The sequence below is a fragment of the Cercospora kikuchii genome (assembly GCF_019650295.1).
Source record: "Cercospora kikuchii DNA, contig_00009, whole genome shotgun sequence".
Lineage (NCBI taxonomy): Eukaryota > Fungi > Ascomycota > Dothideomycetes > Mycosphaerellales > Mycosphaerellaceae > Cercospora > Cercospora kikuchii.
Window position 1 is genome coordinate 294814 of NW_025408590.1, and position 12036 is coordinate 306849.

The following is a 12036-nucleotide window of genomic DNA, read 5'->3' on the forward strand; positions in this document are numbered from 1 at the left end:
CGCCGAACGAACGCCTCACTTCGCTATGTCTGACACAAACTGATAGGCGATGCTGCAGTTTGGACATGCTCTATACTGGCCACCGCAAGATCCATCGGACTGCTACGTGTAATTCCCCAGGACCGGCCGACGCCGCACAAAGCAGCGACGTTGTTTCTGCCCAACGGCGTCGGTCCCTGCCAATCACACCTGCGATCTCCCCGATGCCCGTCTAGCGTGCGGATGACGCAGACTAAAATTGGTCACACCTTCGATATCATCTCCCTCCCTCTCCTGTCCACCCGCTACTTCATATACCGCCTCGTTCCCTCTTGCACCCTCCCTTCGCCCTCTAGGTAGCCTCGATAGCTGTACTTACGACTGAATACAAGATCTTGCCAACCCCTCCCCGCCCCGCGCAAATCTCCGCGAGAAAGAGTCGGGAAAGAAAGGACAGGTGCCCCTCCTTTGTTGGCAACCTGGCAAAAGAATCGCCGACGCCTCTTGCTTTTCTGCTTTGATAGCCGGCGACTGCACCTCTCACCTGACGTGGACGCTTGCCTCGACGAGAAGCTATACGAGTTGTATCGACGAGGAAAGAGGACACGGAAAGCTGAGAGCGGGAGAAGCTGCTCGTCAACTGTTGCGCTTTCTTATCTTCCGTATATAGCTTGCTCTGCCCGGCAAGAATCTGGACTGCAATACCTTGGACCTCGTGACCGGATCAGGAGCAATTGGGCCACTTGCACGACATCATACTTGATTGTTGGTTCGATGCTGGGAGTGGTTGTTCACTACTGCGACAGTTGCGGCTACAGCACACCTGTCGAGTACTCCGCATCGGTCTGGATACAAGAGCACACTTGCAATCACGTAAGACCCGGCCTCTCGAAAGAAAGGCCGTCCACCCCGTTCGTGCTCGACTAACTTGTTTAACTTTGCTAGTGCGGCAGCAAAACTTTGGGCGCCAGAGTTTCGGGAGAGAGTAAGACCACCATGAACACTTTCCAGCACGATGAGCTCTCGCAGCTCTTTGCCAAGCTTTCGACGGAGCAGCAGCAGAAGGTCATTGCCGAGCCGCAATACGAAGGACAGGCTCGAGCAATTGTCGAGCAGATACAGATGGTACCGGAGAAGATTGATGCACCCCTCACATTTGCTTCTGCACACTACACCCACTCTACGCATCTCACAACAGATACGCAGTCCGAGCCCGCTCGATCTCCCCCGCCACCATATCGAGAGTCGATAATGCCAGCGGGCATGGCTGAGATGCTCCTTCAGCATAGCATTGAACCAACTTCATTGCTTCCTAATCAGATTGAGCTTTTTGCGGGCGCAGACTACGAGCAGAGGCTTCGTCTGCTTGAACTTTGGAGGATCGCACCGCCAAGCTATCCGCTCGAACAGCACTTTCAAGCGCAGCACGAGGCAACCAGTGTGGAGAAGGAAGAGGCAGAAGCCAGGGCAAGGTATGAGCAGCAAATGCAGTCCCGAATCTTACCGCGCGAGGATCACGATTTCGACACATACGTCTCGGAGCCTGTCAGCCCGCCTGCTGTCCGTGCCCGGGCTGCAAGTATTGCAAGCGGAGCTGCGTACCTTGCCAAAGGCGAGGCGGAGCCGTACATGAGCAACGGCTATCAGCAAATGCATTCGGACCCCGTGTATGCTGCAGGATTGTGGCAAGCGCCTAGCTATGCCCAGGCACAGCACCAGCAGGCGATGGAGGATCAGTATGGGATGTACGAGCAGATTCGGTGTCACGCAGACTGGGAGAGGATGAATCAGCGAGCGATGGATGCGCAGCTCGGACAGGACGACGATATGGTGATGTAAAGGCAGTGAAGCTATATACCACTTGTGCTTTTTTTGTTCTGGCTTTTGATTAAGAATGAAGATGTTTTGTTCGTGGCCGAAATCAGATACTTCCACGGAAATAGTTTCGAAAGTGCGGAACATTCTCTCCCACGAACCACTGCGGTACACTTCTGTCTCAATGCTAATTCGAGAAGCAGAGGCCTCCATATTTATGCAAGATCAATCGTGCTTGCAGCCGTATCTCTCAGTAATGTCTGAAATTATGTCTTTGGCCGAGCCCAACCTTCTGAGCCGAAAAGCATCCGTCTAGCCAGAGACCGATGCACTTCCTGGGGATGGCTGCAGCGGGACACGGCGGCATATTCCCTCGCGAGGCTAGGCAAACGAGTAGAGAGCTTCCTCTCAATTCGAGAAAGCTATACCTGGTATTCCGGCAAGACCTGGCACGCGTTCCCTAGACATGGCGAGCCTCGTGAGCTGGGAAACATTTCTGGCCGCGGTAATTTTTCCGAGCAAGGCAAGTGATCCTCAGCCATAGCCACGGCAGCTGTCTCGCAACCCATGGAAGTACCCACTCAAAACAGAAAGAAAGACTCCAAAACGATAGGCAAGGTTCGTGGCAGATGGTGCCCACGCAGAATTTCTATTAGACAGACTCTGGCGCTATACTTTACTGTATACCACTGTCATATCTCCAAACCTGCCCTTGGCCGTATGCTTCCTTCTTGGAACACCGCAGCAACCCATCTTTACTCCACCATGACCGTGCCTTGCTTAAGCCCAGCATCGGCAATGGAGAGGTCTAGCTGATCTATCAAGTTTTTGCCCAGACTGATCAGCTCGAATGTGTCTCCCTCTTGGCCTTCGATGGGGCTAGCTTTCAGCCACTCATAGATCCTCCTCACTGGATCGGAGAGGTTGAACCGTCGGATAATGCGACCACCAGAGTGTCTGAACTGTATCCTCGTTGTCTCCTTCGGATCGGTACTCGTGGGCTCTTCGTGTGGACTGGTGGCTGAGATTCTTGAGAATGGGGTGTCCTCCTGCGCTGGTGCCTCCTCGTCCACGTCCATACTGCTATCGTCCACAACAGGTGCCTTACCCTTGCCATTCGCCGAGTTCTTCGTCAGAATGTCAGGATCCTCATCTTTCGGTGCGGCGCTACCAGCACCCATGCTGGCTTGCATGGCCAACTCGAGCTGCTCTTCCTCGCTCATCTGGCTGACGTCTTTCTTAGACTCCTTGCGCTTTGTCTGTACTGGGTTCTTCATGTTCATCTTCAGACTGTACCGGTCGAGGAATTCGTGCAGATCCATGAGGAAGTCAGGAGCTTTGGGTGCTGGTGATCCGGACCATGTCTTGACTTGCTCGCCTGTCCGTGGATCGATGATTGCAATGTGTGGGTAAGCGGCCTCATTGTCGCGGCTGTTCGAAAAGTAGTAGTTCACGTAATCGCCTCCTCGTGGGTCGTCCTTGCTGTACTGCAGGAAAAGAAAGTGCTCCTTAATCGTCTCGCGAATTTGCTCGTTCTTCCAAATGTCTCGATTGAGCACTTGACAATCGAATATGGAGGGATCTTGCACGTTAACCAGAATCCACTTCTCCTCCTCCTTGCCCTCGTCTCGCGCATCAGCGAGCGACAGCGGTGTGATCAGATCCACCGGCGGCCTGAAGAGGTCGGCGAGGTGGCTTGCCTTGGCGGACTGATCTGAGGAACCTCCTGTTGCGCGTGAGAGTGCTCTGCGATGCGCTTCTGGATCCGAAGGGTCGTCGCCGCTCCAGATGGATCGCGATTCACTTTGGTTGAAAATGCCTGGCGCAGCACGAGAGCCACGCATTTGATTCCGCCGCATGAGTTGTTCAGCAATAGCCGCATTCATCTGGCCCGGATCGTTGGGGTCAAAGCCGCCGTAGCTGCCGGGCCCCACCAGCGTTTCTGTCGTCCGCGCAATGGGTGCTCTCACTTCGTCTTCGCCGCCTCTGCTGCTACCACCAGGCCCGCCGTACATCTCTTCTTGCAGCCGCCTCGCCATGGCTTCATCGTCCTCGACGTTGTGCTGTGGTCTGGGCTCATCCTCGTCGTCGCTGTCGATTGTGATGGGATCGTCCCTGGCCGTGGTAGGTGCTGAGGCATTCACGCCTGCTCCGCTGCCACTGCCGAGATCAGGATTGCTGAAGAAGAGTTCGACGGCCTGCTCGACGTTGTTGTCTGTGAGTTGAAGGAATCTCTGGGCCTGTTCGGGCGTCCCAGACGTGAAAGCCGTGAAGGTGGCGATATCTGCGTCGTTTGCCATCCTGCAGCCAGCTGCCCACCTGGCACGCTAAGAGTACTGGTGTTATGTCCCTGGGCAAAAGCGTGTGGCCGGCGTGTCTGAGGAAAGTTGGTGAAGTTGGGGACGATTGGCGGGGGCAACGGGCGCTCGGAGCGTTGGTGGTGGGTTGAAGTGATTGCCCAGGCGCGGTGTAAAGCGACTGGCAGTTGTTGTAGTAGCAAGCACGCAAACACAGGAACAGGAGGAGAATGTAGTGCAGGTGCGGCGACGCGTGATGCGTTCGAGAGATAGTGGAGGAAGCGGCGTGCGGGAAAAGTGACTGCGAGCACGCAACAACGTCACCAGCGCCTGCCTGTCGGAAAGCGAGTCAAAGCTCCGACTTTCACGCCTCAGGCTTCACTTTCGCTGCGCCGACAATATTACACAAAGTGAACGCCACGCAATCCTCTCATTCGAAGTTCACGATGCTATCTGACTTTACCTTTGACGTACCACTACCGTACCACATCGTGTTCGTACACTGCACACTCCGACGTGCAGCTCTTCCATTTAGCTATCCCGACCTCCTCCAACCTCGAACCTTCCAGCCCAATGCCTTATCCTCCGACAAGTATCTTAGCTTTCGGTGGCCACAGCAAGTCTAGTTCTGCAATATTCCCTTCTTCTCTCCACCTTTCTACATGCTCCCTGTCCGCTCCCAGCATCAACATCTTCTCGCAGAATCTCGATCGATCTCTGCTCTTCAAAAATACCAGGTTGTTCTCCGACCTTGACCGCAGCAAAATCTTATTCCAATCTAGTCCTTCTCCCAGATCTTTCCTCTGCGATCCAACCTTGCGGGAAGCGGTGAGAGGTGCATATGCCGTCTGCTGTTCGGCACCAGCAGCGGACATAGAGGCTTGTTCGTAACCCCAAAACTCTGCTTCGTCGATGAAGAGGGAGGGACTGCTCCGGGCCCTGCTGTTGTTTTCTGTCGGAATTGGTGATGATGGACCTTCTACAGAGTCTGGGATCATGGACTCGATCTCCACTTCTTCTAGGTCTTCGTCACTTGATTTGACAGGATAGGAATTGGAGGATACGAGGTTTCGGACGTGGTCGTTAGCTTTTGGAGAAGACTGGCGAGAGTCACCGCGGTATATCAACATCCTGGAGGCAGGTCGCTCTCTATCGGCCGGATCGGAAGCGTGATCCCCGCCCTGGAGATCGGCGGGCTGGTAGACGGTGGAGAGGTGGCCGGTATACTGAGGCTGTAACAGGTAATTGTGAGCGGAGAGGATCATTGCATCTCGAGAGGCTTCGAAGGGAGCGAGCATGGTCAGTGGAGTTGCACCGTGACACAAAGAGGCCGCCATGAGAGAGAATCGCTGACCGAGATGGGGTGGAAGTGGTGTTGTAGATCAAGCGCAAGTAGCTGTGACTGTATCGAGTCACAGGTGGCGCGTGGTCGCGTTGATGCCATGGGGCATGGTGCATTGAAGCTGCTGCCTGAGATATATGGTATCATGTCTATCTGTTCACACAATACTTTCCTCAGCCCGAAGGGCACAGGCTACTGTGTCAGACATCCAAAGGTCGCGTGGGAGCAAGCCAACACCGATCGATCACCGCGCGATGTGACCTAGTTCCAAGCTCCAATGCATCTAATCTTCGTGACTGGAAATGACCCTACAACCGTTAGCACCTTGACCAGACAACTTGAGGCGAAAGCAAATCTACCTGTTTGCAAAATCGTGGACCAGGATCGCCGTCTTTGCATGTTTGACACTGGCTATAGAGGCGAGCCAGTCGGCGAGGCAATATTTAAACAGCGGATGACTGATGAGATTGTCATTACGTCGCATGTGCCGCGAAGCACGCCGTCGCCGAAGCAATACGCGAAAAACTGCGGATCTGTTTGACGAGAAACCATGGCGGAGCAGCTTGATGCCTGGCTCTTCATGCGCTCAATTGAGCGACATTTGGCCTGCACAGCCTCAGTCCGTATGATAAGATGGACCAGAGTGGCCATCGGCAGTGTGATCATGATTCGTGTGACGAGCAGCTTCTTGATGGACCGGGCGGAGTAGATGAGGACGCGGGCGCTCAGAGGCATCGTCGAGATCCACTACCAATGCCGTATCGTAAATGGCGTGATGAAAACTCTGTGCTGGAGCGGCCGCTGCAGCCGTAACAGAGCGACCAAGGCGTGGTAGCTGCAGCTGTACTGCAAGTACGTTGCACGACAATTCGCTGCAATTCCTCATCGGTCATGGCCCAGTGGCCATGGTGTATCCCACTCGATTTCCTCCACTCTCCACGACGGCTCCTGCTGTCACGATGCCAGCAGCGGGCAAGAACGTGATCTTGATAACAAGCCAGGAGATCTTGGTGGCGAGGGTGGCAGACTCTCGGCCGGTTGAGAGCAGTCACCACCCTCATAAAACCCACTGTCATCCGACATTGGAACCTCAGGTACAGAAGCTCCATTCCAGAAACTGTCGTGTCGCATGGCCAACTTGGGTCGTTTCACGACTGTTCCAGCTTCAGATTGTCGATCCGCAGATCCGTCGTTGATGTCGACACAATCAGGCTGCCTCTCTCGCTTGACGCCGATGAGCTGCATCGCCGCCTCGTCAGGTCTCGCACTCGATGGTTGGTGGCACGCACTGGGCTCGTGGATGGCTCGTACTTGCCTAATGCTCGATCTCTGTGGGCTGGTGGCTGGAGCCGTGGTATTCATTTCTGCGGCGAGCTTCACTATCCAAGCAACGGCTTGGTATGTGAAGTCCACAACAGCTTCCGGAGCAGGCGGATCGTCGCTTGTATCCGGAATCTCTATCGTGCATCTCGCGGTGGTGTTGCCGAGAGGCAATTCTATCGTCTTGGTGGTTGACATGGGAGACGGCGATGAGCTGGCGCGTAGGATGCAGATTTGATCGGTAACAGACACTTTGACAGATTCTGTTCGGAGAGAATCGCGAGGTGTAAGTTGCAGGAGCAACACCTGTGAGCGTCGGGAACCATGCATGGGAAGCTAGCCATGGATATCCTTGAGCCGAGCATGTTGTGACAGGGGTGCGTGTCGTATAAGCAGAGTCTGGACCGGCGTCGCCTGATCTTAGTGTCACACCGACACGGCGAGACCTATCAATATGCCGATAGAACCGCCTTCAATATTCAACATGGAGAAGCGTGACTTGCTCGGATTTACAATGCAGATCGGGACCACATTGACCGAAACATACCTCCAGACTTTGCAAGCAGTTCGGAGGGAGCACCGACTTCGACAATCCTTCCGTTCTCCATGACTACAATTCTGTCGAAGGCAGCAATGGATTTCAGGCGATGAGCGACGGCGATGACAGTGCTGTCTGCAAAGTCTCGCATGATCACTTCAATCATTCTTTGTTCTGTCGCCGCGTCAACTGCGCTGGACATCTCATCCACGATGAGCAGCTTGGATTTTCGCAGCAGTGCTCGTGCGATTGCGAAAAGCTGGAGTTGTCCCTGCGATAAGCGAAGATCGGCCACGTGGGCCTCGAGGCCGCCTCGCTCAATGATGAGATCATCTATGCCTACGATTCGCAGCGCGTGTTCGACTTCAGCAGCGCTCCTGATGCCCAAAGGGTCGAGATTGGCCAGAATACTGCCTGGAAAGACAACCGTCTCTTGGGGCAGGGCGGTTAATGCAGCTCTGGTGGCCTGGCGTGGCAGGGATGCCAGATCGAACCCATCGATTTCGATGCTGCCAGAAGAGGTGTCCAGCAGTCGCAGCAGTGTCAATAGCAAAGAACTCTTACCACTGCCACTGCGCCCGCAAATACCAATTTTCTCTCCTGCAGCAATCGACAACGATATCCCTTGTAATACTTTGACATCGTCATTGTAAGCTGCAGTGATGCTCTTGATCTCTACTGTACCAGCGGATGGCCAGTCAGAAGGCGGTGATCGAGTTTCGCCTGGTAAGTCCTCCGATGCAGTGCTCGCTTCGAAGTTCTTGCAGCGTGCTATGGCGCCGAGAGAAGTTTCGAGAGCTGTCCAGGCATTGACGACAAACGAGAGGTACCAACTGAAGTTTAAGATGCCAAGCAGCGAGACACCAATGGCGCCAGCGCTTGATGTTCCAGGGATGGTCAATGCTATGGACACTACAACGACTGCCACAGCAGCTGTCACAAGTGCAAGAACGAAGTTGAGCCATCGCTGTATGCACAGCTGCAGGTAGTATGCCTGGAGAGATTGATCAAGCAGTGTGAGGCACTTTTGGTGCATTTCATGCTGCCAGCCAAATGCTCGAATAGTTGCGACTCCAGCCAAGGTCTCGGTAACGTGGGTGAGAAGTGGCGCTTGAGACTCCAGCTCCAGGAATCTCATCTGGCGAGATGTGCGCAGGTAGATCTTCTGAATCACGTAAAGCACCGCCATGACGAAAGGCATCGCCGCTGCGGCGTACGTCGCTCCAGCCACGATCAGGGCAGCACCAGCGATAGCTGCCGCAGCACCGTCTGTGAACTACATAAAGGCACCTGCCAGCTCGCCCTCGATGATGGACATATCATTCGAAAAGCGATTCAGCGTCACTCCGGGGTCAGTCTTCACGAAGAAATTGTAAGGAGCGTGCATGACAGCGTCAAGCAACTGTTTGTGTAGTTGAGCGGAACTTTTGGGGACCGCATGAACAAGCATGACCCAGATGTGTGTCCCAGCAGATCCAATGAAGATTAAAGCGAATAGGAAGGCGATTGTGATCCACACAGCAAGGGGAATTGACCGGTTGCCGCCTGCCTCTGCCTGAGACCAGAAGCGGAACCAAAGGTCGGGCGCCTTCTCTCCGATGGCGAACCCGACGATGGTTATGCCAAGGATGAGGCAAAATTTCAAGCCAATGGATTGGAGGTAGTACTTATAGACCGTGATGTCGCCAGTCTTGCGAGCCAGGTCTTGTTGCAAGATCGTGATTTTATCGACAGCAGCAGGTTCCGCGGCCTGATCTGCAACGCTGTCCTTCGCTGCCGTCACGTTGGGATCATCTTCTTCTTCCGGATTATCTGTAAGAGCCAGGCTGCGAATGTAGCCATCGATGGGGACCAGGTCCTGGAAAGTACCCTGCTCCACTACTGTCCCCTCCTTGAGGGCAATGATGTGATCTGCTTCTGGGAGATAGCGTTGAGAGTGAGTCGCAAGAACAACACTGAGGGAATGAGCCTTGCAAAGCCCATGGCCGCCAAAGACTCGGGCGAATACCTGTTGCGAAGTGTTTGTATCAAGCCCACTAAAGACATCATCCACCACAAGGATTGTCTTTCTGGAATAAAGCGCGCGAGCCAATGCAACTCGCTGTCGCTGCCCACCACTCAAGGAAACTCCCTTGGCTCCTACCAAAGTGTGCTCGCGTGCCGGTAGAGACCGTATGTCGGATGACAGCGCACAGGCCTCAATGACTGAGTCGAGCCATCGGTCGTCGTGATCTGACTGTCCCAAGATGATGTTACGAATCGAATCGTTTGGCAGCCAAGGGTCCTGAGCACAATATGAGAATGCCGCATCCGATTCGAGCGCACGAGTGCCCGCCGAGAGCCGCATCTCACCAACGAGCGTTTTGAGTAGGATGGACTTTCCACTGCCCACAGGACCGACAATCACAGTCAGAGCGCCGGGCATTACAAACATGCTCAGAGGTTGCAGGATCGTCTTCCCAGCTATGGAGACGGAGGCGTCAATGAGCTGCATTAGTGGCTGCGCTGGTCCAGAGCCTGCTTTCCCTGGCAGACGAAACAGCTCGAATGCAGTAGAGTCTTCAGCCAAGTCCACATGCTGACCAGCATTAGAAGACACGTCGCCCTCGTTGTGCGACTGCAGGAAATTCTGCACACGGTCGAGACTAGCCAAGGCGGTCTGCAGCTGTGGCACCGCATGAATCATTTCCTGGATAGGCGCAGTCACCAATGCTACGAGAGCCAGTGCGGTGAACGCTGATGTCGGGTCCAGAGCCTGTCGTCCTTCAATGAGCACGAACATCATGAGTGTAAGCGGAGGAGCAAATCTCTGTGGTACAGCACTATAAATGTTGCGCCATGTCACGTACTTCCGATAACTCGCGTACTCGGCCAATTCATGCACGCGTAATGCCTGAATCGTGTCGATGAAGTAATCCGTCAGTCCGAGCATCTTGAAGCCCTTTGGAGCGCCGAGGACGGAAGACGTATATGCAACCCTCGCAGAGACTGCAGCTAGCCATGCCTGCTGCATTGGAATCGCTGTGTTCGAACTGATGAAGCTGAGAACGCTGACACCGACGGCCAATGCGACAGGCGCGACGCAGGATACGCCAATTTGCCGCTCGAGGAGGTAGATCGCCACAGCAATTTCGATTGGCGTGGCAAAGAGGTCGTCGATGGTCTGGAGCGAGCTGCAGATTCGATTGGTATCTGCTGTGACGAGCGTCAATGCTGCATTATCTGAGAGGTGTACATCGTCGAGGTCCGTAATCTTGGCGTAGACTGCACTGACGACGCTTGCACGAATCTTCGTGATCATGCGGTGCAGATGGCGTTGATACAGTGCTGTGGTGACGGCCACTCCAACGTAGATCAATGCAGCAGCAGCAATGAGTCCCTTGGCATCATTTCTGTTGCCATCATTGAGTCCTTCGCGCAGAAGAGTCGTGATTGTGGCAATAAGAAGGGGCTGAGAGAGCTTGAATGCGCTGAGACAGAGTCGAGGAATAACGAGCCCTATCAATGACCATTTGACAGATTGCGCCAAAGTCCAGACTAAGCCCCACCTGCTTTCTCCTGATTGTCTCAACCAGTGTCGAGCGAACGTGGCTTCAGCGCTGGCCGAGCTCAAACCCTCATCGATATCATACAAGCTATCGATGGATAGGAAGCTCCGGTACCCAGTCCAGAACATGGGGTTGATCCACCATAGTGAGACCTGACTGTACAGATTGACCAACGCCTCCGGAGCGTGAAACCGATATTGTGGAAAGATTGATCTCTTCTTGTTCCTGGCTTCCAAATATAGGATGAGGACTTTTGCCGCGAGACTGATGGAAAATGTAACAGGCACGATCCTCGAGCCTGGTCGAAGCCATAGCGTCCTGGCTTGTGGCAGATCAAGGAGCAATGAAACCAGGATCCAGAGGTTGATCAGGCTGCTTGGGCGGATTGTCTTCGCATGCTCAAGTGAAGAAAGATACAAGAGTGCGAGGGAAGCAATGAAGGACACGGCTGCAGCGGGAACGGATGCCCTCGTTCGCTGGAGTGGTTGCAAGCTCCATCCAACCAGGATTGCCAGCTGCGCGCATGCCAGCAACACAATGGAAACCTGTTTGAATAGCAGAGATGTAGTCCGTAGCACCTTGACTCCTTGGCGTTGGAGGGTCGTAGCCCTAAGCGGGACTAGGAAAAGTAAAAGCGTAGCGGGCAGGATGGATAAGATTGACTCCTCGAATAGCAGGGTGAAGTCGAAGTTGGCACGGCATCCCTGTGTGACGGCCGGCCCCAGCACATTGTCAGCCTGAAGGGGGCACTGCGCCATAGTTGCATGCCCTTCGTTGCGCTTGATTCACAGGGGGGGAAGGTGTCGTCGTGCTCAGCTCACGACCGAGTGGTGCGGACGTGGAAGAAGACATGTTGACAGGCAGCAGACGCGTGTCGGAAGTTATTGTTTCCATGTTGTGCTGCAATCCTTCAGCTGGAAGGAGCAAGAAACGGCAGTCGAACTCCGAGCTCCGAGGTTTGACGGGCCGCTCCAAGCGATGCGGCAGCGGCAGCAGGCTATCAGCGGTCGCCGGGGCCCCTCTTGCCTTCTCAGGCTGCTCCAGCGATAAGGCGACGGAGGGACAATTAAAAATGCTCTTGCTCGTTTTGTGATGCTTGCAGTAGCTTGGCTGGCACCACGCCCATAGCCTCGCGTGCCCTGGCCGCCGCTAAGCCCTCTGCGCGGCCAGGGCAGAAAGCGCGTCGGCGAGTGACGA

The 12036-nt window shown here is 54.5% G+C and overlaps 6 protein-coding genes across 6 annotated transcripts; 1 reads left to right on the plus strand and 5 right to left on the minus strand.

The window, feature by feature from the left end:
* Nucleotides 1-753: 753 nt before the first annotated feature.
* CKM354_001226000 (uncharacterized protein) lies at nt 754-1818 on the plus strand (the record flags this gene model as incomplete). The annotated part of the gene is made up of 2 exons (XM_044807777.1): nt 754-852; nt 925-1818. 2 exons carry the CDS (start codon nt 754-756, stop codon nt 1816-1818), a joined length of 993 nt encoding a protein of 330 aa, XP_044663712.1.
* A 731-nt stretch (nt 1819-2549) lies between these two features.
* On the minus strand, nt 2550-4094 carry CKM354_001226100 (uncharacterized protein; the record flags this gene model as incomplete). The annotated part of the gene is made up of 1 exon (XM_044807778.1): nt 2550-4094. The coding sequence occupies one exon, from the start codon at nt 4092-4094 to the stop codon at nt 2550-2552; it is 1545 nt and encodes a 514-aa protein (XP_044663713.1).
* A 575-nt stretch (nt 4095-4669) lies between these two features.
* CKM354_001226200 (uncharacterized protein) lies at nt 4670-5428 on the minus strand (the record flags this gene model as incomplete). The annotated part of the gene is made up of 1 exon (XM_044807779.1): nt 4670-5428. One exon carries the CDS (start codon nt 5426-5428, stop codon nt 4670-4672), a length of 759 nt encoding a protein of 252 aa, XP_044663714.1.
* A 959-nt stretch (nt 5429-6387) lies between these two features.
* On the minus strand, nt 6388-6951 carry CKM354_001226300 (uncharacterized protein; the record flags this gene model as incomplete). Its single annotated transcript, XM_044807780.1, has 1 exon — nt 6388-6951. One exon carries the CDS (start codon nt 6949-6951, stop codon nt 6388-6390), a length of 564 nt encoding a protein of 187 aa, XP_044663715.1.
* Nucleotides 6952-7262: 311 nt separating this feature from the next.
* CKM354_001226400 (uncharacterized protein) lies at nt 7263-8492 on the minus strand (the record flags this gene model as incomplete). Its single annotated transcript, XM_044807781.1, has 1 exon — nt 7263-8492. One exon carries the CDS (start codon nt 8490-8492, stop codon nt 7263-7265), a length of 1230 nt encoding a protein of 409 aa, XP_044663716.1.
* A 75-nt stretch (nt 8493-8567) lies between these two features.
* CKM354_001226500 (uncharacterized protein) lies at nt 8568-11597 on the minus strand (the record flags this gene model as incomplete). The annotated part of the gene is made up of 1 exon (XM_044807782.1): nt 8568-11597. One exon carries the CDS (start codon nt 11595-11597, stop codon nt 8568-8570), a length of 3030 nt encoding a protein of 1009 aa, XP_044663717.1.
* Nucleotides 11598-12036: the final 439 nt, after the last annotated feature.